The 26,618-nt window shown below is 37.2% G+C and overlaps 1 protein-coding gene across 7 annotated transcripts in view; it reads right to left on the reverse strand.

Annotated features, from left to right (window-relative positions):
• LOC106867929 (uncharacterized) overlaps nt 1-26,618 on the reverse strand; it is a 112,858-nt gene that overhangs the window by 42,127 nt on the left and 44,113 nt on the right. For all 7 annotated transcript variants that reach the window (XM_089354500.1, XM_052968413.2, XM_052968406.2 and 4 more), the window contains one exon: nt 17,077-17,188. In XM_089354500.1, the coding sequence (XP_089210626.1) occupies nt 17,077-17,178 (102 nt within the window). In that variant the 5' untranslated portion in view covers nt 17,179-17,188. The remainder of the gene's footprint in view (nt 1-17,076; nt 17,189-26,618) is intronic.

The raw sequence follows: 26,618 nt of genomic DNA on the forward strand, positions 1-26,618 counted from the left end.
CTATTCTGCAGTCTTCAAAATCATTTGGACAGAAAAAATATGAATTCTGTAGATGAGGTCAGAACAGTACTATTCTCTTTATCATTGGCATAAAGCCATGTTATACAGAGTGTACAGTGGCACAATACAAAAGACGCACATGGGGAATATAAAATGAAAATGAATGATTTATGAATTATTAATTAATGGTGATGAAATGGCTTCCCACCCACCAAAGCGGAAAGTTCCATTTTACTGTTCTAACTGTTCAGTATTTATCATGATTTATTACAATTATATTTTACCTTGTTTTAGTCTTCCTCCCAAAAAATCCAATTCCGCAAAGTCTATTACAGTTGGCATGTCATGTATTGCACTTTAATTGCCATACATTCAATTTTTTCACCAAATCTTTCCTTCAATTTTGTCGCTTTTCCATCGTCCAGCAGTACTGCTATGGTGTTTTCGTCTGACATTCTGACTCTTGCAACACCTTTCATCTTTGTTACCTGTTTTTCTATCTCTCTCTCTCTTTTACTTGTTTCAGTCATTTGACTGTGGCCATGCTGGAGCATCGCCTTTAGTCGAGCAAATCGACCCCATGACCTATTCTTTGTAAGCCTGGTACTTATTCTATCGATCTCTTTTGCCGAACCGCTAAGTTACAGGGACGTAAACACACCAGCATCGGTTGTCAAGCGATGTTGGAGGAACAAACACAGACACATAAACACACACACACACACACACATACATATATATATACATATACATATATACGACGGGCTTCTTTCAGTTTCCATCTACCAAATCCACTCACAAGGCTTCGGTCGGCCTGAGGCTATAGTAGAAGACACTTGCCCCAGGTGCCATGCAGTGGGACTGAACCCGGAACCATGTGGTTGGTAAGCAAGCTACTTACCACACAGCCACTTCTACACCTAAAACGATATGCATTTTTTTAATACAACTATTCTTTTTTCATATTTTCCTGTTGGTATCTTCCCTGACTCTGTTCTTCTTTCCGGTCGTTCTTGCTGTTTCTCCTCATTTTTGCTTGTGGAAGGTTCTGGTTCTGGTTCTAGCGCTTGACGTGGTGTTGCTTCATTCTCTCTCTTTTCCTTTGCTGCTTTTCTTTTCTTTTTGGGTGGTGACTCACCCTTTCCTTCACTCTCAGTTTCAGCTACTGCTATTTCCTTTTCCACTACTGTACTTTTCTCCTCCTCCTGACACTCCTCTGTCACTTGTTCTTGTCTCTGGGGGCACTTTGCTCTTATGTGCCACCTTATACTGCAACCAAGGTCAGAACAGTACTGGCGGAGTATTTTTCATCATGGACAAGTGAATTGTGGAAGAGGGGCCTTGCAAGTCTACCAGATAGATGGAAGAGCATTGTAGAAAATGAAGGAAAGTATATTTTAGATTGAAAAAGAACTTTGTTTATCTTAATTTTGAAAAATAAAAAGTATTTAAAAAAATGCATTATTTATGGGATGACCCTATATATAAATAAATAAATATATATATATATATAGAAAGAGAGAGTATATATTATACTCTTTCTCTACATATATATATATAATAAAAGACACAGTTAGTGGTACACACATTATTCAGTTGAAATTCTGTGTGTCATTGGTATGGTGTAACTTCTGAACACTTTTTCTTCTGTGTAATAGATAAAGTTCTTCATAACTTGCTACCAGCAGAGCTATCATCACATAGCTTCAAATACTAAAGGGTTACCCTTTAGTGTTTTAACCAGGTGTATCCAGCCATAATATTCAACCCATTTTATGTTAAAATCTGCCAGATCCAGCCTCTCACACCTGCCCTCTCTACAATGTTATTCTAAGAGTAAACAATCACATCACTGAAATCTTGACGCTACAAGATAGTAAAAAAGGGTAAAGACCTTTAGTCATGAATGACCATGAAAAGTTCCCCTCCAAAGCACAAGTCCAAGCAAGGCTGATTATGGAAAACCAACAGTCGCTCATGCATAGCAGCCTCCCTTCTCTGCACCACGTAAGGGAAAGGCAAAGGCCAATACAGCTTGATACCAGTGACATTGCAACTCATTTCTACAGCTGAGTGAACTGGAACAACAAGAAATAACATGTCTTGCTCATGAAAACAACACACAATCCAGTCCAGGAATCAAACTCACTACCTCATGATTGTGAGCCCAATGCTCTAACCACTGAAGCTACAAGATAATATGTGATTAATTCAAAACAATATGAATGAATAAGCATTACATTTCACAGAGTAATCTGAATGCTAAAGGGTTAAAGTCCCCAAGCAAGAAATGCACTGGTGCCTAGCACTAGGTTCCTACAGCCTTTGGACAGTATTGACTAGTGGCATTCATTTCATTTCGATAATGTTTACTGCATCCAACCATCTGCTCACAAGCTAATGTGGGAACCTCTATGTAGTGATTTGAGATGCTATATGTAGTAGCCAAATCTCCCTCAAACCACATTATACTATTTTATGAGACTGGATAATGAAGTCTGAAGTTCACTGAAAAAAAAGAATAAGAAAAGAGAGACAGAAAAAAACAGGATGGTCATAGTTCAAATGTTTTTATCATAGGTGTGCTCAATCAGAAGTGAGTAAAGATTAAACAACTCTTTGCTTGTTGTTACTCATATTTCAGTCTATTAAGTACCAAAGTCCAACCATTCCATCTCAATTCATTCTCTTTTCAAGCTCTGATATAAATTGTACCATTCTTATTCATCCTCTACAATTCAATAATTCAACAGCACCCACCCCACAGCTTTGCCTCATACAACAATAAAATGGACTAGCAAGTTCTGCATGGTGAACTGAATCTGAGAACTAAAACCTGATTTGTGACAGCTACTTAATACTTATATTGTAAAATTTTAATATAGGAGGATACACGCAGTACTAACTACTAAGTTAATTACTTTCTAAAGCTTGTCAAGTTGGATTATTCAATATGACAAACTAAGACAGAAACAAAAATGAATGCCTTCATTGAGACCATATTATTTATCTATGAGAAAGTGTTCATAGAGGCCCACAGAAATAATACAAATACACTCAGACATGCCATTAAGGAAGAGACAGTTTATTTTTGTGTTTTTGTCTCTCTTTTTTTTTATCTGAGGATAAAAGGACAGCGGTGGACATGAGTTTCTGCCTCAATAGGTATCATCAGTACAGCAGTTGTCCTACCAGTAGACATATACAAAAAGAGTAGAGAACATTTTATGGCCTAGAGCAATTTACATAATTAGAACAAAAATGGGCTAAGAGAAATAACACAGAGTGGCCAATGACATGAATTTGGACAACAAAAAATGCATGAAAGATATATTAAATACCATGCAAGATACATTTACATTAGCACAAATACTATTTTAAAGATAGAGTATTTGGCATTGACCTTGGGTTTTGAATATAGGAATAAATTAGTGTAGATCATTCATTCAGTTACACATACATGCATTCATAAATACATGGTGACTGCTCCATCTTCACAGATGCTTGCTGTCTCCTTGTTCTTACTCAGTGTCAATTGTCTAAAGTGTCCATTTAAAAAAAACGATAAAAGAAACCGATAAAATAAGTATCAGGCTTTACAAAAAAATAATAAGACCTGAAACCGAATCATATGACTAAAATTCTTCAAGGAGGTGCACTGACCAAAAAATATGTATCTGTATATCTGTTAATGGAGTGAATTTATTAATCTAAGTATACAGTATTGAAACTCCTTTACAGCCGATCTTACCAATCAGTTGTAATGGATCTATAATACTGCATACTTTGATTTATATGTGCGTGTATATATATATATATATATATATATATATATATATATATATATATATATACACACACACACATACATTAAGAAGTTAGGACGTGATTTGAAGGAGATTTAGCTCCTATTTTTCATTTGTATATGTGAGAGAAAAAAAGGGAAGAGGTACTAAAAAAAGACAAAAGAATATGCAAAAAAAACTGTCTGAGAGAGAGAGAGAGAGAGAGAGAGAGAGAGAGAGAGAGAGAGAGAGAGAGAGAGAGCGAGATTATAAACTCATACAATATCAAATGAAAAGGTCGACATGAATTCTGATAATTGTTTTATCCCAAGTTAGCCCAAATCGAGTATGCTCATGATGAAATAGGTTTCATCCTTGACCTCCACCCTGTATTTCTGCATATCCAAGATTACATTATCCAATGTGTACATTCTTAGAGACGTTGTGACATTATCTGTTAAATTTGACTGCTATTTCTAGCAGGTCGAGCAACGCGTAAAAGTTTCTTTTGTTGGTTCGTTCTATTCCATTAGCTTACTCATATGCGGAAAGGAAGAATGTGGGAAGAAGCTATTCGAAGCTTTCTCTATATATTTGTCTTTTCCCTTTTCTTTCTCTCTCCCTTTAAAAACTTTTAACAAGTAGTGACGCATTCTTTCATTCAAGTTACTGTTGTCAATAGCGACAGTCATCGCTACTGTGGTATGCCTTTAATGTTTGTTAAAGATCTCCCATACAAATTTCCACCCGAAAATAATTCAATACATGATAAAAAGATTAAAGGCGCCTAGACTGCAATAGGAAAAAAAAAATGAGGAAGACAGAGAAAGAGAGCTAGTGAAACAAAAAGAATCGTAAAAAAAATGTTTTAAACATTTTCTAGTAGACGAAATAACCTCGACGACCTTCCATGTTGATCAGATATCAATTTTTCTAATTATTTCTGAGGTGTCATACATAACAGTGGTACCACCATCAGCTGAACGAAGTAGATAACTACAAGCTACCAATTACATCCCATATCATACTTTTATCTAGCATATTCATCCAATTTTAAAAGAATTTGGATGCCTCCCATGTATCAATGATCTATTTGCACCGCTTCTAACAACGATCACTGTTACGCACCCTTCATTCTGCTCTTATCTTCCCGAACCACGTATCATCCTCCAGCAATCTAAACACCACACGCCAAACATGCATAGATTCCATAAATGGAAGTCTTGAGAGCAGCCTAACCGTATCAAGAAAACATCACCTCCAAAAACTGAATGGCACTCAGTTAGAGCCCCCAGTCACTCCAAATGGTGGGCCTCACTATCACCGCGAATCTCTCTTGGCAAAAGCACGCCCTTATCATAGCTTGGAAATGCATTTCAAAGACTAGCTCATCTCTTTTGACAAGAAGATATTTAAACCAACGACAGTTGCTGAAACTATAAAACCTACTCTGAAGTTCTACTCCCACATCTGAGGCGGTGGTCTGTATTCAGAAAAGTGTCACTCGACTGATTGGAACTCCATTACTAACAGACTTACCCCAGCCTCTATTTCTTTTCTGCCACTACTATAACAACCTTCGCCCTTCGGAAATGGCTAGTCTTGTATCTCCACCACTCAGGCAACTCTGACCCACTCGTTTTTCCACTGATCCGGCACTCTGGTGTATCTAATTCCTTCTCTTCGTACTAACTGCTAAAACCCGAAAACATTGGCTCTCTGAAATCTCTCCACTCACGTCTTTCTTGCGAGTATTAACCTGCAACAGCTTAAATAACGGAACAGTCTCGTCGAGTCTGCAAAAGCCATGGGCTCTGTCTCTTCCTCCAGACTCGACAAGTAAACACACATACATAGGTCGTATAACTGTGTGCAGGCTCCTCCGCTGCTGTGTTTTAACTAACCAAAGCTAGCCCGGCTCCGCTGTAGTCTACATTAGAATTTGCGAACATACTAAGACTGTCCAAACTGCGACACTTCACCCCATGTGCTGCATAACAGTATCTTGAAATGCGCAGTATGTTCTCAACTAAGCAGAGAATCATTGTGTATCATTCGCTCGTTGTTCCATCACAATAAAGCTGTTATCGAAAAACAAGTTCCAACAATAAATTTTGGAGCGTTACACTTCGTCGAAATTAAAGTCTATCTGGAAGCGTAGTTATTTTATCTGGTTGAAAACCAATTGCGTCGTTTCTCTTACAATAATTGTGTGAAAGATACTGTAGAAACAGAAGGGTATATCTAATACATAAGTTATGCTTCGAATTAATGGGTGTTCGCATAAATTCTAATTTAAAATAGGGTTGCCACACGTCCGTATTTTCCAAAACATGTCTTGGATTCAGGTGTCAAATTTTGTATCCAGAAATGTTTACAAGTCTCCAAAAGTCCAGAATTTCAGCCTTCTGCTACTTAGAAATTTTACACACACACACACACACAATAAATTTGTATTCTACAAAAGTATAGAGTAACCCATCAGACTAATGTAAAATGGTTTTTATTATAACTAAAAACAAACATTAATGCGCATTGGATGAGGATACAGTGGTGTCCTAGATTCTGGCTGTTCAGATATCTTTTACTGGTTGATTCAGTTATTAGATATCCTGGTGAACCACCTTGAAGGGTGTTTTTAGTCGAAAGAATCGCCCCCCCCCCCCACAATTTATTTTTAAGCTTGGTACTTATTCTCTTTGGCCGAACCGCTATGTCATGGGGACGTAAAGAAACCAACCAACACTGGTTGAGATGGGGGACAAACATAAACACAAAGACACATAAACATATATACATAAGGCCTTGGTCGGCCGGCGATATAATAAAAGACAATAGCCCAAAGTGCCACACAGCAGGACTGAACCCGGAACCATGTGATTGAGAAGCAAACTTCTCACCATAAAACCATACCTGCGACTATGGCAATACTAATTTCGGAAATTTCCCACCATTTTTTCTCTCATTTTAATTTTAAAATGCCGATTTTTGCCAAATTTTTTTGCAGATTCGTATTCTCCGTAGCCGAAAACGGGGTTTTGTGAAGAAAAAAATAAAAGTTTTAAAGGGGGTGTTGGGGGGGGGGGGTACAAAAGGAAATCTTGGGGTGGTACAAAAGGAAGTCTTGCCCTAATTTCAAAATAATAAATCCAACTGTCAACTTTACCCCACGCAAACTTCGAATATAAACTTTAGGGCAACTGTAACTTATATAAACAATAACATTTGCAAATTAGCGTTTTCACATTTGGAAACGATAACACATCTTGTTTGTCATTTCATCTTTCTGTATCATTTTGATGTATATCGAAATTAAACATCGCGTCTATAGATAGGCAGTTACAATAGATAACTTGAAATACTAATTGGTTTAATATTCACATTGCTAGATAGTTTCTTTCCCTTTAAATTTAACTCGCGAATGTGTTTATTGATGAAGGTAAGATGGCAGTGCAGACTTGCGTCTATGAATACATTGAAATGAAGTAATCTGAAGCAGTCTTTGGTAAACATTTAAACATGCTTTATGTTGAATCAAATATACACCTAACACAGAAATACCGTCTTTACAGACAGAAAGCATTAAATATGAAAATGGTGCAAGCGAGAAAACGTAAGACACGACTAGCTCAATTAACACACGCGCACAAAAAAAAAATCACTGTAGTTAGCTATAAAAATGTGTAGCTTTTCATAATCATTATTGATTTATACTTTTCACTAATTAGATCTTTATTCTCATTTTATTATTAAAACATTAAATGTGAAAAAGAAATAAAACTATAACAGTTACATTTATAGAATAAAAACTAAATAGTAAAGATCGACTGTATTTTCAAGAGAAAAAAATGACATTTTATTTAAAATTCGAAGGGAACTATTTGAAAACTACGTATGAACATGCCTTTATTACTGCTAGATATTGATTTTAAAACATGTAAATGTGCAACAGAAAAGTCTAGCTAAGTAGAAGGCACACATCACAACTATTGCTAGAGAAAAAAAATCCTCTTCGTTATAGTAATAACAAATTCAGTCAATGAACTGTCCATGCTAGGACATAACCTGGATCTTTTTTAAAACGGGGGCCACATTTTTCATTAATGTTTTACGTAGTGTTTTTGGTAGCGAAAGACTTTCAAACTTCGTATACTTATCTATTTTGTGTTATAGAACAGAAAAATATTTTTGTATTCGAATTTATTTCATGTAAAAAATTGTCTTATTTCGATAATTTCAACCAATCACTGACAAGTATTCAGTTGTTTACATTTACTCCTTTGGCTCACTAAGCGATGTAAAGCGTATTTAATCTCCATACCTTCGTTTTATTTGCTTTTTTCATTTTAAATTTGCTTTAACCCTAACCCTAACCCTAACCCTAGGGTTAGGGTGAGAGTTAGGGTTAGGGTTAATTGTTTCAGAATCGTTTGTTTATGTAGTCGGCACTTAATGTATATCGGTTGAATGGACGTCAGTGATTGGTTGAAATTACAGAAATACGACAACTTTAACATGGAATAATTTATGGATTTCTTTTTTTTTTAAGAAGACTAAGAGAAAAAGATGTTTTATATGACACAATCTACCAGTGTTCCAAGTTTCAAAGTGTTTCGTTAATGAAAAATGTGGCCCCCGTTTTAAAAAAGATCCCATAACCTTCTAGTCGGTTAGGACAGCAGTACTTATTTTACCGATGTCGGAAGAATGAATGATAGAAGTAAACTTGGGTGGGATTTGAACTCAAAACGTAAAGTGACATGACATTATGACGCTAGATGTTTTGCCAAGCGCTCTGCCGATTCTGCCATCGTCTAAGTATCTTGAAAGTGACACAAGTGTCCAGGCTTAATCTGAAAGCCATAATGTGACAGTACAAAACGAAAATAAGGTTATACTATAAATGCTATCTAAAAAAAAAGGTATTGTGGAATAGAGGAAAAAAGAATGAGCAGAGAATAACCTTAGTCTTCTTTCTTTTTATTGCTAATATCAAGAGGGGAACGTAACATAACCCAGTAAAGTAACAATAACACATAATAGGCGACATCCTCAGGTAATTAGACGGTCAATCCTGGCGGAAATGCACTAAAGTTAAAATCCTATCTGGTATTTTTCATTGTACAATCAAACAAGACACTAGTGACAACTGTAAATCTGGAAAATAGTTGTCCGTTTTATTTTTCACTCGATAACTCAGTGACTGATGTTGGTAGGAACATTCAACTGTGAAAAATGTCTCCAACAATTCTTATGTAAATATCCCAAATTTATAGCACTGTCCAATTCATATCAGCAAAGAAAGAAAATATTTCAAGAAAGAAAAACATTTATAAAATAAATACGTCAATTAACCAGACCGGTAAGGCTCACGAAGAAGATTATTAAAGAAAGCAGTGGACAGCAGAAGTAGTAGCCACTGGACAATTTGCCATCCTCTACATTTACATCATGCAAACTACAGATCAGAAATTAATCTCGCTAAATATCTAAGCCATCTCAGCTGTTCAGGTTATACGCTTCGTTTTAAATGGTAGCATATGTGCTTACATAGAATCACTACTCATCTTGAAATCAGGAAAAATGAAAAATTTTAGCTCAATCTCTCTTTCTTATTAATCTTATCTGCTGTCTTAACTACTTTCCATTCAACTCTTCTAACAATCAGGAGCTATTCTTGCACAGACATCTATCTCACTTTACCTATACTTGCTGGTTTTAACGCACACAACTTCATAGTTGTGACATCCAACAGTGGCACATAGAAACTCTATCTTTCTCATAGCTACATTTGACACACTGACACTCCAAATAATTGGTTTATCTCTTTCTCATACTTGTCGCCATCCTTTATTCCTCCTCCTATTCCTACTACTGTCCCATCAGATTGTCTAAACACAGCCTAATCAAAGCAACACATCTCACATATTCCTACTGCAAAACACTCCCTCTGAGCCAGTAAACCGCTCAGGGCTATACAAATTCTAGGCTGACTACTCTTGACAGCAAATGAGGTTCATGCACACCCTCCTGAGACAGCCGTCTTAATATGTTTCTCTAAGTTCTTCATATAACCATGCACTGCATCAGTGTACAAACTCAGAATACTGCATTCAACACTTAGATGATGCACCCAGTGCAGTCAACTGGAAGTCATTTAATGACACCACATGCAAATGTGAAAGAATTCCTCTGTGCTCTTGTCTCCCAAATTGCAGGAGAGCTTTCTAGGCCATTGCTTTGAGAATTTTGTTTTCTTTACGGGAGCATAAAAGAGGGATGTGACTTTTCCAGTACTTAGTACTCTCAACTAAACTGGTTCTATAAGTAGCACTCTTGCCACTATTTATGCTTTTAACACTACATTCACACAACAAAACTCCTCCTAAATTCTCCACCTCCATGCAAACAGTGAACACATGTGAAAACTTCTCTGATCACAGCAAATCAACAAGGTGATTGGTTCCAACAGTATCCTTTTCATTGCCCACAAATAGCATGCTCCAGAGATAGCTCATATCTTTGGCAAACTTTTCAATCTTTTTCTCCAATTTATGAAGACTTACTATCAACGTATCATGTTCCCACCCTACATCTTAAACATGTTAACCATCATTAATATAGCTATCTTCTTCATGTTGAATCATTTCTCCCTCTTCAGTAACCATCAATATAGCTTTAAAAAAGCCAGACTGCTGGGGAATTATTTCTCTAAGTCATACATCAATGATCTCTCATCTTTGACAACTTCAGTAAAATTGATGTTGTTCTTGACATCAATAACATTTTTAACAAAGCCTAACATGAGAACTTCTGAGCAAAGTAAGCTACCATTTCCTGTCACAATGCTCTATTGTGGCATGTTCTGGTAATAAACAATAGTTGACATGTCAGAACTGCATATCATCAGCTTTTCATTCTAGTTTTAATTATTTCACTTAGGTCACTAATGTTCTTGAGAAAAGCAGGAAAAGTCACATCCTTCTTTTATGCTCCCATAATGAAAACAAATTTCTCAAGGCAACAGGAAACTACTATAGAATACATTTCCTGAGAAATAACAAAATCATCGCAAACAATATTCAAAAACAAACATTTAGTGTTGCAAAGGTGACCAGCCTTTTAGGCAGAAAAGGAGTAGAGGAAAAAGCAAATACAAAAACGATGATATCGAAAATATTTATTAATGTTATGGAGTTAATGGTAAAATATAGTTTGTACAGACATCATTTTATGCCAAACAACCTAGAGAAAATTTGTGAGAGAGAATTGTGATGTCGTAGGAGAGAAATGTGTCCACGTGGATGACGGCTCACTTGCATTTAATGAGGCTACAAGGAGAGAGACTTGGAGACGCCACTATGAAAGGTTGCTAAATGAAGAGAATGAATAGGAGAAAGAGAGTCTGTTGAATGTCGATCCAACAAAGAGACCAGCTATCCGAATTGACAGTACCTTGGTAGATAAAGCAATTAAGGGTATGAAGACAGAGAAAGCCCCCGGCCCATCAGGAATCACTGCAGAGATGCTAAAAATTTCTGGTGGTGTTGGCTATAGTCTAATCACCCATATAGTCAATCAGGTGATACATGAAAGAATCATACCCAATGACTGGTGTAGCAACACCATAGTCAACTGCTACAAAGGTAAAGGTGATGCATTAGGTACAAATAATTAGAGCTATCAAGTTATTGGATCAGGTAATGAAAATCATGGAGAGGGTCATAGTCCAACTAATTAGGGAGAGAGTCAGTTTAGACGAGATGCAGTTTGGGTTTGTGCCTGGGAAAAGCACCATTGATACTATATTTCTAGTAAGACAGCTGCAGGAGAAATACCTAGCCAAAGATAAACCTCTGTACCTAAGCTTTGTTGATATGGAGAAAGCCTTTGGCAGGGTCCCCCGATCCCTTATCTGGTGGTCAATAAGGAAACTAGGAATAGATGAATAGTTAGTGAGAGCTGCACAAGCCATGTACAAGGATGCTGTCAGTAAGGTGAGGCTTGGCAACGAGTACAGTGAAGAATTCCGGGTAGGGGTAGGGGTCCACCAAGGATCAGTCCTCAGCCCCCTCTTATTCATCATAGTCCTCCAGGCAATAACAGATTCAAGACAGGATGCCCCTAGGAGCGTCTCTATGCTGATGACCTTGCTCTAATTGCTGAATCACTATCAGAACTAGAGGAGAAGTTTCGAGTATGGAAGCAAGGGCTAGAATCGAAGGGCCTTAGAGTCAACCTAGCAAAAACCAAAATCTTAATAAGTAGGAAGGCAGACAAACCACAAATCCCTGTTCGATCTGTAGAAAAGGTGTAGGTAGAAACTCCATAAAATGTACCCAGTGTATGCTATGGATACATAAGAAGTGCAGCAATATCAAAGAAAGGCTAACTAGGAAGATAGTTTTTTTGTGTGGCAAATGCTCAGGAGCAATAAACACTGAAAATATGCAGACAACAGCTTCCGCCACATTCCAGGAAAAAAAAACTACAAGTAGTTGATAGCTTCCATTATCAAGGTGACCAAGTCAGTAGCAGGGGTGGGTGTGCTGTAAGTGTAGATGCTAGAATAAGAATAGCCTGGGCAAAGTTCAAAGAGCTCCTACCTCTGCTGGTGACAAAGGGCCTCTCGCTCAGAGTAAAAGGGAGACTGTATGACGCATGTGTACGAACAGCCATGCTACATGGCAGTGAAACAGGGGCCGTGACTGCTGAGGACATGCATAAGCTTGCAAGGAATGAAGCTAGTATGCTCCGATGGATGTGTAATGTCAGTGTGCATACACGATAGAGTGTAAGTGCCCTGAGAGAAAAGTTGGACTTAAGAAGCATCAGATGTGGTGTGCGAGAGAGACGACTGTGCTGGTCTGGTCATGTGTTGCGAATGGATGAGGACAGCTGTGTGTAAAAGTGTCACATTCTAGCAGTAAAAGGAACCTGTGCAAGAGGTAGACTCAGGAAGACCTGGGATGAGGTGGTGAAGCACAACCTTCGAACATTGGGCCTCACAGAGGTAATAACAAGTGACCGAGACCTTTGGAGATATGCTGTGCTTGAGAAGACCCGGCAAGCCAAGTGAGACTGTAACCGTGGCCTATGCCAGTGCAGAATAACTAGCCCATTTAAGAGTACCTTTCAATTATTGGGCAGTAAACTGCACTTGCGAAGACCTGTTGAGGCAAGTGAAATTGTTGTCATGGCCGATGACAGTACCACTTGATTGGTGTGATCATTGCCAGTACTGCCTGACTGGCTCCCATGCCAGTGGCACATAAAAAGCACCATTTGAGTGTGATCATTGTCAGTGTCACCTGACTGGCTCCTGTGCCGATGGCACGTAAAAAACACCATTCAAGCAAGGTCCTTGCCAGTGTCATCTAAGTGGCTCTTGTGTCAGGGGCACGTAAAAAGCACTATTTAAGCATGGTTGATGCCAGTACTGTCTGGCTGGCCCTCATGCCGGTGGTATGTAAAAAGCACCCACTACACTCGTGGAGTAGTTAGCATTAGGAAGGGCATCCAGCTGTAGAAACTCTGCTAGATCAGATTGGAGCCTGGTGCAGCCTTCTGTTTCGCCAGCCCTCTGTCATACCATCCAACCCATGCCAGCATGGAAAGCGGATGAATGATGAAAACAGGACAATGTTCTAGCTTTATATTTTGAATGTTTTTCTTATGAGTCCCTTGCAGGTTGTTTGCAACAAGTATGTATATTTGAAAGAATTGGTCAAGAAAAGAAGTTTAGAATAGAATTTGTTGTCTGATGGGCAGTGTAGAATTGGAAGAGAAAAGGGTCAGGAATGCTAAACCTATCTAATATCAGGAGTATTCTGTAAGGCTAGTCAAGGTCCACTTAGCAACAGATCAAAAGACCTGGCTCTAGGAAATACAATACATATTTTCTCTGGCTCTAGGAAATACAATACATATTTTCTGCTTTTATGATACTTTTATGTATGACAATAATGGATGAATATCTGGTCATAGTAGTTGACTTTCTCTAAGTGTATGCAGTATTTTCAGTATGATTGCATATGAACTACTCAAAAGTTATGAATATGGCATGTATGGTGAATTTGAAGAGACATACCTTAGGTGATAGTTTCAGTCACCCACTTAGTTGTTTCAGACAGATCAGTGAAAGAAGCACATTTGGCACTAAGGGCAGTCAATATAGAGTTAGCAAAGGGGATCCAAGAGGTAGTTGTTGTGAAGTATGATATGGAGTGAAATGTCTTGACAGTGATTAAATGATTGTAATGAGAACAGCAACTGAACAAATAAAGAAATCAAGAATGGAGAGTCAATGAATCAGTCACTGATAGGGAAAGAAAAGAAACTAATGTAGATAAATCAGGCTAGTATGGATATAGAAGTAGTAAAGCTACAACGGACTGGGTTAAAAGAAGTCACCAATGAAGAAACCTTCAGAAACAGATGATTTGAGATAGATACCTTAAATGCAAGATGAAATTTATTTAAACCACTGGTGGGTGAAGGAGTTGAGACAGCAAATGATTTTAAAGAATGTGACGAAAAAAAAAAAAATAAATAAACTGAATTAGAAACCTTTATTACTGACATCCAGAGGAAAGTAAATCCTACAGAAGCACAGACACAGAAATAGTTAAGAGATATGAGAAAACATTTGAAAGAGAATGAGTAGTTATGTGTGTCTAGTATATTAGAACCAGTGAGTGTGATTTGAGGGAGAAGAATTTGATATAATGAGAAATTGGTACGCTGAGAAAAGAAAATTGATCAGTAGAGCACTGATATGCTTGGAGGAGGAGGAGAAAAAAAACAAAGCTCATGGGTTGAAGCATACCACAGCATCCATTTCCCTCTAACTTGAGCCATTGTTTTTAAGTGAGTTTCTGAAAACCCAATGCATGCTGGAGGCATCATCATCATCATCGTTTAATGTCTGCCTTCCATGCTAGCATGGGCAAGGCAGTTTCACAAGAGCCGGCCAGGCAGAAGCCTGCACCAAACTTCAGTGACCGTTTTGGTAGGATTTTTACAGCTGGATGCCCTTCCTGAAACCAACCACTCAGCAGAGTGGACTTAGTGCTTTTTACATCCCCGATTAGGAATGAAGACAGAAATAGGTGCGCTACTGCAAAGGAAATACATGGTTACCCAACTTGAGGGAAGTGCAGGAGAAGGAGAGAGAGAGTGGGAGTCAGCAGGGTAGAGATGGTGGCAAAATGCCAGGCATACTCACAAGGGACAGGGAGCAGAATATAAATGGGATGGCTGAGTAAAGGAAAAGAGAAATATAGATGGTGGCAAGTGCCAGGGCATATCCTTGAGGTTCAAAACGCGATATAAGTGGCAGGATATTGCAAAGGAAGTGTGATTAAAGAGTGCGGGGTGGGGGTGGGGTGGGGTGGGTGCCAAAACCTGGGTGTATATAGTCAGGAGGCTACAGGATAGCAGTGATACAGAGAAGCAGGGCTGTGAGGACAGGATAGGGAGTGTATAAAGGAAATGTGAGGAAGAGATGTAGATTGGTTTGTTGGGGTAGGGTAAGTGAAAAGTTTTCTTGTTACATGTGGGTGGAACACACAGGTTGGGGGCTAACAGATACCAATAATACAGTGAGACAGGGCGTGTGGGTGGATCACATAGGTTGGGGTCTAGCGGAGAGCAATGATATAGTGGCACAGGGCCAAGAGGACAGGGTTGGAGAGTGGGAAGTAAGCATAGCACATGAAGTGGAAATGTGAGGAAGAGAAGAGATGTACAGACGTAGTTTGGTTTGTTGTGGTAGAGTATGTGAGACGTTTCCTTGTTAAGTGTGGGTGGGACACACAGCGATTCTAGACATCTCGGTCCATTGTCATTTCCTCTGTGAGGTCCAACATCCTGAGATCGGTCCTTACCACTCCATCCCATGTCTTCCTGGGTCTCCCTCTTCCACAAGCACCATCTACTTTTAGCGATCGGTACTTCTTTATGCAGCTATCCTCATTCATATACATCACATGTCCAAACCAACATAGTCTTCTCTCTTGTATGCTACATTTGATTTCTCTTGTGCCTAACTTTTCTCTCAATACATTTGCACTTTGCCATACATGTGCTCTGATGTTGCACATCCAACAGAGTATACTATCTCCATTTCTCTCCAGTCTATGCATATCTTCTGGATTCAGAGCCCATATCTCGCTACCAAGGAGTATAGCTGTTCGCACACAAGCATCATATAGTGTACCAATCATAAAATAAGGGGAAAACAAGATACAGGATTACATACTAACAAAAAGAGAAAGTGAAAATAATACCTAAGAGAAGCTGAGGTGAAATGAAATTAGCAGGACTGGATCAAGGCAGAGCTCCAGAAAATTAAAGAGCAGTTGGTAGGGGAGGGGTGAGTTTAGACAAACCATTACCAGGACATTTAAATCAGCTGAAGTTATGAAAGCATTAATGAAGAACAAAATAAATTCATCACCAAACAAATGTGTGTGTGTGTGTGTGCATGCATGCACGCACACGCCAGAGATCGAGAGAGGGTGATGATATGGAGCAGTTATAACTACTGAATGGAGTAAAGTAGAGAGATCTAAAAAACGAGATACCTATACTGAGGGTGTAGTATTTTGAAATAAAATTACAATAGCTAGAATGTTAAGGAGCCATCAAATGTATTAAGAAAACAATTATTTTTCACCACTGACACCTAATGATTGAACAATTTCAAACATCATGCTTTACAATCAGATAGAAAAATGAGGTTAACAGTCCAAAATACTTTTTACTGATAATAATAGTAATTGATTAATAAAAAAATTGGTACATATAAGAGAGAAGTTTCAAACAGTGATAGGCAGTTTTGGAATGAAGAATTGCATATAATGTTTATCAGAGTTTAATGAAAGAAATATAACAATACATAAATTCAAATGAAGAAGTAGATGATGAATGAATGAATGTATCTCACAAGTTCTGGAAAGCAAAACCCAATATCTTAGCAGTAAGAGATCCAAAAAGAGTAAATAGTAGGTTAATGATTCAAAATTTTCAATTAAGAATGCCAATGATTCAAAATATGCCATTCCAAGTAAAGGAACAAGAATCCAGAGAAATGTTCACAAAGGGAAGGTTTGCCAATCAGGCAAATGGATTTCATTTCAACAAACTCTCGCCCATGATCAAAAATGGTTTACTACTTTTCTTTCAAGTTACTACAAGCTTAGTTGTAAAAATTTGCCTTATAAACCAATACTTTAAACATATAACTGGTATGTCTCCCATTCAATATTAATATATAAGAATGAATTACCTGTATATATCGAAGAGCACTTCGTAAAATACTTAGATTGGAGTTCTTTTTGTCCTCTGAAGGAGGTATTTGGTTACGAAGACCATCGAAACATTCCTTCATGTGGGCCCTCCTGTTAAAAAGATAAGTAAAATAAATGATGCAATCAAAATGAAAATTAAGTACTGAATAATGGAACTAACAACTAAGAGGAACAGGCTGTTACTATTAAGACATTTAAGAGTATAAGAGAATTACAATTAAGAGAAAGAAAAAAATCTGGAGTTAATCAAAACTGAAAGTAAAGAAAAAATAAATTAATAAAAAGGAAAAAAGAAAACTATATGAAGTCCTAGTTTTAACATGAAGAAAGATATGATAACCCTAATGAACAACAACTAATGAAAAGAAAGTATACTTTTATTTGGCATAAAATTTGTTCTGAACATCTATCTATACAACTGTTCTTATGCCCGAGTCCAAGAATATCCCTTCACTTAAGACTACACCTAAAAACAAAGCCCTCTGATTAGATGACAAGTGTACACTTCATTGTGTCAACCATTGTGTATTACTAAGTACATCTTTTAATCACTGAGAAAATATAAAAAAAAGGGGAAAATTACTTCTGCAAGAGATACCAACACCACCTTTAAATAGCCTTATTTCCAAGAATTACATTGTTTTGAAACTACCTTGTCTGCCCACAAATCACCAGATTTATACCCAACTCTAGCCCACAATAAACAATCTTATCTCAACTTCACTTAATAACTTGTTTGAATCATCTAGAACATCATCAGAGTAACTATTGCATTTCAACTGCAACCAATTTTTCTATGGGCAAGGAAGCCACAACTAAATTATCAAACATATTCCTTATTAAAACAGTAGGTATGACTTGAAGGAAATCTGGGTGCTACTTTTAGCAGGTCAAGAAACTATCTGAAGACCCCTCCTCATTTACTCTTTTAGAAGAATAGTTTGCAATAACAGCATTATAACAGCTTAGATAGTTACAGCTGGTTTATGACAAGTCTTGCAAGGTTTTCAACAAACATCTGCAAAACTTAAGTTCTGAAAGATACTCATACACTATAATTAGTGATAAGGTTATCATAAAAGGCCAATTAGGTTAATGACATCAAAAACAAATTGCTGATTATTTGTACCATGATTACAATAAAACATAACACATAGCAACCATAAAGTGTTTAGTTAACATTGGTTACTAATAATCACTTGACTGACCACTTCTATGTCTTGTTTTTTATGTACATGGAACCTAAGTAAAAGTACTAACTGCTATATGCTTTAATTTTTTTTAGAGGAATTGCTTTATATTTTATATTGTTATATGAGAACAACAGCGTCACTAATTACAGGTTTATATATATATATATATATAATATTTGTAAACAACCCTGAAGGCTGGATAAGTTACGGAGAAAGAGCAACTACAAGTCTTTTTTATACAATAATAACTATATAATACTAATAATATATATACTCTGATTAAAGTGACATTATCAAAACAATTGACTAACCATCAGATGCATGTGGAGCCATGATAGTGTTGATATATGGGTTTGATTCTAACCTGAGCCAGCTCATCATTTTTCAGTCAGTTGTTTAGATAATGTCACTTTAATCAGAGTAAATGTATTATTATTATTATTATGATATATTATTATATAGCTATTATTGTATAAAAAAGACTTGTGTAGTTGCTCTTTCTCCATAACTTGTCAAGCCTCTGTGTTTGTTTACAAATGTTATATGTAGTACTAGACAGTTAAGTATCTATACATAAAGTTTGACTGAAATTTATGAATGAGTCTTCTGGCTCAATTGGATGCGCATGGAGCCATGTTAGCGTTGATATGTGGGTTCAATTCTAGCCTGGGTTACCTCATCATTTTTCAGTCAATTGTTTAGATAATATTGCTTTAATTGGAGTATATATATAATTATATAGTTATTATTGTATATGTGTGTGTGTGTGTGTGTGTGTGTGTGTGTATATATATATATATATATATATATATATATATAAATATATATATATATATATATATATATATCGTCGTCGTTTAACGTCCGCTTTCCATGCTAGCATGGGTTGGACGATTTGACTGAGGACTGGTGAAACCAGATGGCTACACCAGGCTCCAATCTGATTTGGCAGAGTTTCTACAGCTGGATGCCCTTCCTAATGCCAACCACTCAGAGAGTGTAGTGGGTGCTTTTATGTGTCACCCGCACGAAGGCCAGTCAGGCGGTACTGGCAACGGCCACACTCATCTCGCTCGAAAAACCTCATGTGTCACCCGCACAAGAGCCAGTCCAGGGGCACCAGCAACGATCTCGCTCGAAAATCCTACGACGGCCCCGCAGAAGAGCCAGTTAAGTGGCACTGGCAACATATATATATATAAACAAAGTCAAACGCTAATTGAAGGCTCACTCAATACTACTAAGTATGAGTATAATATACATTTTTATTTTTAAAAAGGAAAAGTTCAGCAAGACCTGGTTCAGTCACCATCATCAATCAGTCTGACAAAGAAAACTTAGCTGGAACTTCAAACACTGTTAACCTTTTCCTTATAAAAATTATGCACATACATATATACATACATACATGCATGTATGTATGCATGCATAATTTTTATAAGCCTAGAAAACAAACTCATTACATCTTAGCTGTACTAACTAGACACTCCTAATTAAACATATTCTTATGCATATAGTACCATCTTTCACTCCTCGATTTCTTCTTTCACAAGGATATCATCGACATGTAACCAAGACACTTCATGCTAGATATTGAAAAGGCACTTTGAAAACATCTTCCACACTGGAGGAGGCTTTCAACCTGGTCCACTTCTACAGAATTAAAAAACACAAAGCCACTACACATACACCTAAACAAAACGGCATTAAATACCCTTTTCGGTTATGAACAAGTCACAGCTAAAACTTTCACAAACCTAACAAATGCTACACTTCACATTAACTACTGATTTCTCATGATGACCACACAGCTATAGCAGTCAAAACTGCATGCCAAAGGAGACATTTTCTCTTCAGAGCCAGAAACTAATGAACAGCTGCTGGTTATATGAGGCACAGTTGTTTGTCACACTAGAACACTGCTCATATATCTAAGACAGAGCAGCTGTTACATAGACAAACAATCAGGCTGCATTGACAAAAAAAAAAAGAAATCCACCCAACTATTCAGTAAACCTGCACTTAACACTTACACTCACTACTACTACTATTACTGTGAACCCACTGACATGGCTGTGAACTCTCATTCTTTCCTTTATTATTCCTACAAAGATTCCCACTCCTCCAGCCTAGGAACTGTCTCACAAACACACAAGCTAACCTGATCCCTTGATTCTCCTTCACTCGTCATCTCTACTTTGTCTTACACTATAGAATTCACCTGAACTTATATCTCTAGACCTGTAACATGCAGAAACATCTTCACCATGTCAAAAAATAAAAAAACAAAGAAAACAAAGAAAATACCATAATTACTATAGACTGGTACCCTTGGGGAAAATGTCTTATTCTGCTTGCTTTCATCTACTTCTAGCAAGATGCTCATTCTATCCCAAATACTTCCTCTACCATATGTATTTTCTACAAATTCACAGCACACTCAAAATGCAGCATAAATGCATTGCATACCTATGCTAATATAACACAATGCTGTACTTGAGAAGACCCACACACCACAACAGAATTGAGATCCTAAAACCAAGGTGCCACATAAAAAGCATTGATGCGGGTGCTGGTACCATATAAAAAGTACCAAGTACACTTTGTAGAGTGGTTGGCATTAGGAAGAACATCCAACTGTGGAAACCAAGCCAAAACAGACTATGGAACCTAGTGAAGCCACTGGCCTGTTCCTGTCAAGCTGTCCAATCCACACCAGCATGGAAAACAGATGTTAAATGCCGTTGTTGATGATGATGATGAAAGCCTTTGGAGCCACATCTAATCTCAAAGCCATACAATATGCAGACTTTACATAAGCTCAACTATATCCTCTATGGATGTTGTATTTTGCTGCAGTAGTTTTATATACTATAATCACAAGAACATAAACGTAATAAATCATCATCATTTAACATCTGCTTTCCATGCTGGCATGGGTTGAACAGTTTGACAGGTGCTGGCAAGGCTGGAAGCCACACCAAGTCCCACTATCTGTTTTGGCATGGTTTCTACAGCTGGATGCCCTTCCTAACACCAACAAATCACTTTACAGAGTGTACTGGCTGCTTTTTGCATGGCACCAGCACCAAAGAGTCACCAAGTACTTTGCAAGACAAAAAAAAACCCACCCAACTAGGAGTGGGGAGTAGTATTGAGGGATGTGTGGATTTGTGCCAGGAATAGGAAGGCTTTCATATAGATAGTAGAAGAATAAATAAGGAAAAGACAGTTCACATAGTAACCAACATGATTGTATAGTTAAGAAGCAAATTATATAAATAACTCTGGTATTTCCATCAAAAACCCAGACACATATCTGGAAAATTCTGGAATTATAGCACGATTATGTGAATAAAAAAGTTGAATATAGGGATAACAAATTTAAACCTGAGAATAATCATTGCACATTGTATGATCATAAGAGGAAGAATAAAATGTAGAATCAACCTCACTAATCTCAATAATGACAATGAAACCCAGTAGAATTAGATTATATAAAAGAAATGTCATATGGTTTAACACATCCTTTGAAATTCAGATGAACTTGGATATCCCAGGAATATTTTTACAGCATTGGAAATGCTTTTTCCCTATTCTGGTAGATATAGAAAGATACTTAATTGACATGCCATAAAATTTGCATACTCCACTACACCTAATCTAGTAGATAATACAACAGCAATTAACAGAAGGAAATTAAATAACATTAGTAATAAAATGTACCTTTAATCAGTCAGGTAGCAAATACCAATCTATGTCTACTACAAATATTACATCTTTATCTGGATTAAATGAAGATAATAATACTGCAGTATCTCCTCATAGTAACAACTTGAAGACCAATGAAATTATTTATAAGGCCCTTTCTGGTAACATAAACTCAATAATATGTGTAACAGTAGTAATGTCTTAGGAATAATTTAATATATAAATGCTCTTTTAAAACACCTATTAAAGTTCATTATTTCACAGGTGTGAAAATTCATCAGCTTGTGTACGAGGATTATTGGAGGACAATTAATGTCATTGCTGATGTTGTTAGTCTGTCATATGGATCTGTACAGGCATTCCTAACATCTGAATTGAACATGCAGCATGTCTTTGCCAAGTTTGCTCCCCACCTGCTGATCACTGAACAGAAAGAATATTGTGTTGAAGTCTGTCAAGGTCTCTGTTAGCATGTCACTGAGCTCTCCTTGTTTGCAAGTTTTTTGCCAAAAACAACATGGTATCACTTCTACACTTGCTCTATTCACCAAATTTAGCACCAGCAGACTTCCATCTCTTCCTCAAGATGAAAATGCAGCTCAAAGGTCACCATTTTAACACCGTTGTTGAGATCAAGACTCCAGATAAAACCCTCTCCTAATGTTATCATGTCGTCTTGGAACATACTATGCCACATTTTCCTTGGCTTTCCACTTGTTCTCTTTCCTCCTCCTTGTGTACACTCTGTCACATACATATACTTAAGAAACAAGATGTTCTCATCAGACCTCACATTAACATCCTTGATACCCTCTTAGAAAACAAACACAAAAAGATGGAGACACTGATGTGAGTGAGAGATGTTCCCCTGGCTTTACAGATCCCCAAGAGAACAAAGATGAAACCATGAATGAGAGACCTGTCAGGGAAAGAGACACCAGCACTAATGGCAATACCACCACCAATGTGAAGAGCTGAAGAGACTAAAGAGCAAAAGAAAATGAAGAAAAAAAGAAAACAAAAGCCTCTGAAAACAAACAGGAACAAAACGATGATGATACAAATAAAAAAAGAAAAAAAAACAGGTCCCAGGAAGAACAACCAAGGAAAGAAATAAGTTAAGACTGCCCATATGCAAAGGGCTCAATAGTAAAAGAAAACTACTGGGACAAGAAAGTCTCTGGACAATAGAAATGAAAAAAGAGAGATCACACACAAGTGTGTAAATTGTATTTGTGTGGTGTCTGCTGATATGGAGATGATGGTGCAAACTGCTGTTTCACAGACCCAAAACTATGTCACAGCTGTATGAGGCAGGGCAAAAACTTCCATCCAAAGGGACCAAAAGATAAACAAAGACCCCAAAGAGGAAAAGGTCATGCACCACCTGCACCAAGACTAAAATACGCAGATGTAGTGTGTACTCTTCCAACAACCAGTTCTATCCAGATGCAGTCATAATGGCTGCAGTTAAGTAGCAATCTTTTTTATGCATGGCATAAAGAACGTGCAGCAACAGACTTAGGTGCATCAAATTTAGAGTGGGAGCCACCCCCACCAACATATAAGACTACCACTGACATCAACACAGATGTCACACTGATACTCTCACTAAATATTAGTGGACTGTTACAATACAGTAACAGAACCAAAATTCCTGTCCTGAAAGACCTTGTAGCATGCAATCAAGCTTTATGCATAGCACCCACTAAAATGCATTTAAAACTGGATATCGCAGATGCAGAGATACACATACCAAAGTATGTTATATTGTGTAACAAACAGAAAAGACAGGAGTCATGGTGGAGTTGCAATGTACATCCACGAAGACCTCATGCCCCAGGTCCTTTTATCATATTCAAACTCGGTGTGTGATGTACTAATTGTACATATAAGACAACTCAATATAGTTATTTGTATTATTTATTGCCTACTAAGTGCTCCAAATCACAGTGCATTTGAAGACTGCCTTGCAAAAATATAAACAGTCTTAACCAAATTAGAATAACACATCAGTATACTTCACATAGGAGACTTCAACCTGCCCAGTGTAGGATGGCTTGAGGGCCTTTTCCTCTCAACAATGATGCGGTGCAAACAAAGACAGGTGGAATCCCTGTTCAACCTCACTGACACATTATACATGGAGCAAGTAGTACTCCAACCAACCAGGGAAAACAATATAATTGATCTCTGCTTCACAAACAATACAGCACTCATCCATAATGTAAAAGTGACACTAACAGTAAGCTCAGATTACAATATAATGACCATATGTGGACTACAAGAATTCACAGACATGCAGCCTATGAGAAGCACCTAAAATTTATCCAATCTGAACTTCCATAAAACAGACTGGAAATTGATTGGAAAGGGATCTTCAAACAGGATTGGCCTCAATGTCTCCCCACACTTGACATTGACATGAAACTTAAATCCCACCTGCAAACAACAGTGCTGAAGATTGAAGGAAATCTGTAGTACTCTCACAGAAAAGAGAGAGCAGGCAAAGAAGCCTGGGTTATAGAAAATATAAAAATTAAACCCTAAAGCCTTCTTTAAGTTTGCCAAAAGAAACTGCCTTAGTGTGTTGCAGAGTAGGATCATTGCTCCAAAAAGATGACTCCTTCACAGGAAACCCAATGAGGATGAGTGAAACACTGAATGAACAATTCAAAAGTATTTTCATCCTTACAGCACATGCAAGTTAGCAAAACTGTAGAGTTCTTTACCACCATAGTTATAAAGAGAGAGGCAGTAACAATTGATTACACTGATATAAAAGAATACTGGCAATAGGCAAGATAAACCTAAACTCAACTACTGGCCTTGATGGTTTCCCAGCAATCCTTCTAAAATCATATAAACACACCCAAGCAAAACCACAGCAGTCTCTCTTCCAGACAAGTTGAAGGAAGGAACATGTTTATTCATAAAAGAGGTAGTAGAGTGGATGCCAAAAACTATAGGACTATCTCTCTAACCTTGCATATCAGCAAAATCATGGAACAAATAGTCCATATTCTTTGAAGAAAATGACTTCTTTTACAACAATATGACCGTGTGTGAAAAAACAGCTGCTTAACCACTCAAATGTGGATGTGATATATCTTGACTTTGCAAAGGCCTATCATGGAATATATCACAACTACCTCAGCATAGTTGGAAAACTTGAAAAGTGGCTACAAGACATTTTAAAAAATAGAAGTCAGGTAGTGGTGGGCAATGGAGCCACTTCCAAGGAAACACAAATAGTGAGTGAGGCCCACAGGACACTGTCTTGAGGCCGCTACTATTCATAGTGGTCCTCTCCAATATACCCTCATCCATACAGAGCCATTCTCACAAGTTATGCAGATGACACAAAAGTCTCAGAAGTAATACAAAACCCTGAAGATGGCATGCACCTGCAACAAACGTTAGATGCAATATAGAAGCGAGGTGACAACCAATAACATGCTGTTAAATGCTGGAAAGTTTCAAGCCCTGCACTAACAGCAGACAAAGTTAAATGCAATGCAAAGAACTCTGGACCTAGAAAGATTGCAGTTCCAGAATCACAATCAGTGCATGACCTGGTTACTGACAGTTGGCAATGAAATGCAGGCAGCTAGCTAGATGGATTATTAGTACTTTCAGAACAAGGGAGTAAGAAACCATAACAATCTTCTTTCTCTAGACAACTTTTGTCCTAAGCCCTCTTGACTATTGTTCCTATGGTTACCACACTGCATATGCAAATATGTAATCTACCATTTGAATTTCTACTTGGCAAACATTGCATGTTTAAATATCCTTATGACTTCTAGTAAAGTTTATGTTTCATTCTCTTTTATTTTCAGTTAATATTCTTCATTTATTCATTATTGTTTTTTGATATAAAATGCACATTCTATTAACAACTACTTTGCACTATTTCATCTTATAGCTGTCTGCTTTAAATTTTACATTTTCAACTGTTGCATGTTTTACCAGTATCTACTAAGGACTAATATTTCATTGCTTGGCATATATATATACATGTGTGCCCCATTCAAATTTCTTACCTCATAACTTCCAGAAAAAAGCATATTTTTTAATGAAATTTTCTAAAAAATATGCTTCAGATGGTGTAGATTCTGATTATATTGAAATTTGTTGTTAAAAACACTTTTCCATGGACAGGGAAGGGGTTTTTGGAAAACTCACACAAGTCAGCTTTGTTTCCACATAACTTTCAGAAAAGTAGGTATTTTTAATGAAATTTTCTACAAATACCTTTCAGAGTGTGTAGATTACAATTATATCAGAATTTGATATCAAAAAAATTAAAAAATTGCTCACAGACGTACATACTGACACACATCACATACACCTATAAAATGAAACCTGAAATTTCAAAAACAAATTGTGATGTACATCAGTATGTATGTGTGTTTGCTCAACATTTTCCTTTTCACAGTAAATTCCAAAATAATTGTAATTTACATATTCTGAGAGGCATTTATAGAAAATTTCATTTTTACAAATACCCATTAACAGAATAGTGCTCATATAAATTTGAACTGCAAATTCTTCATCCAGGAGTAGTCCCAGTGTCAAAAGTGGCTATTAGAGAACTTCAAGGAGAGCCGATT

This window comes from Octopus bimaculoides, chromosome 1 (genome assembly GCF_046866305.1).
Source record: "Octopus bimaculoides isolate indiv1 chromosome 1, ASM4686630v1, whole genome shotgun sequence".
In the NCBI taxonomy this organism is placed as follows: domain Eukaryota; kingdom Metazoa; phylum Mollusca; class Cephalopoda; order Octopoda; family Octopodidae; genus Octopus; species Octopus bimaculoides.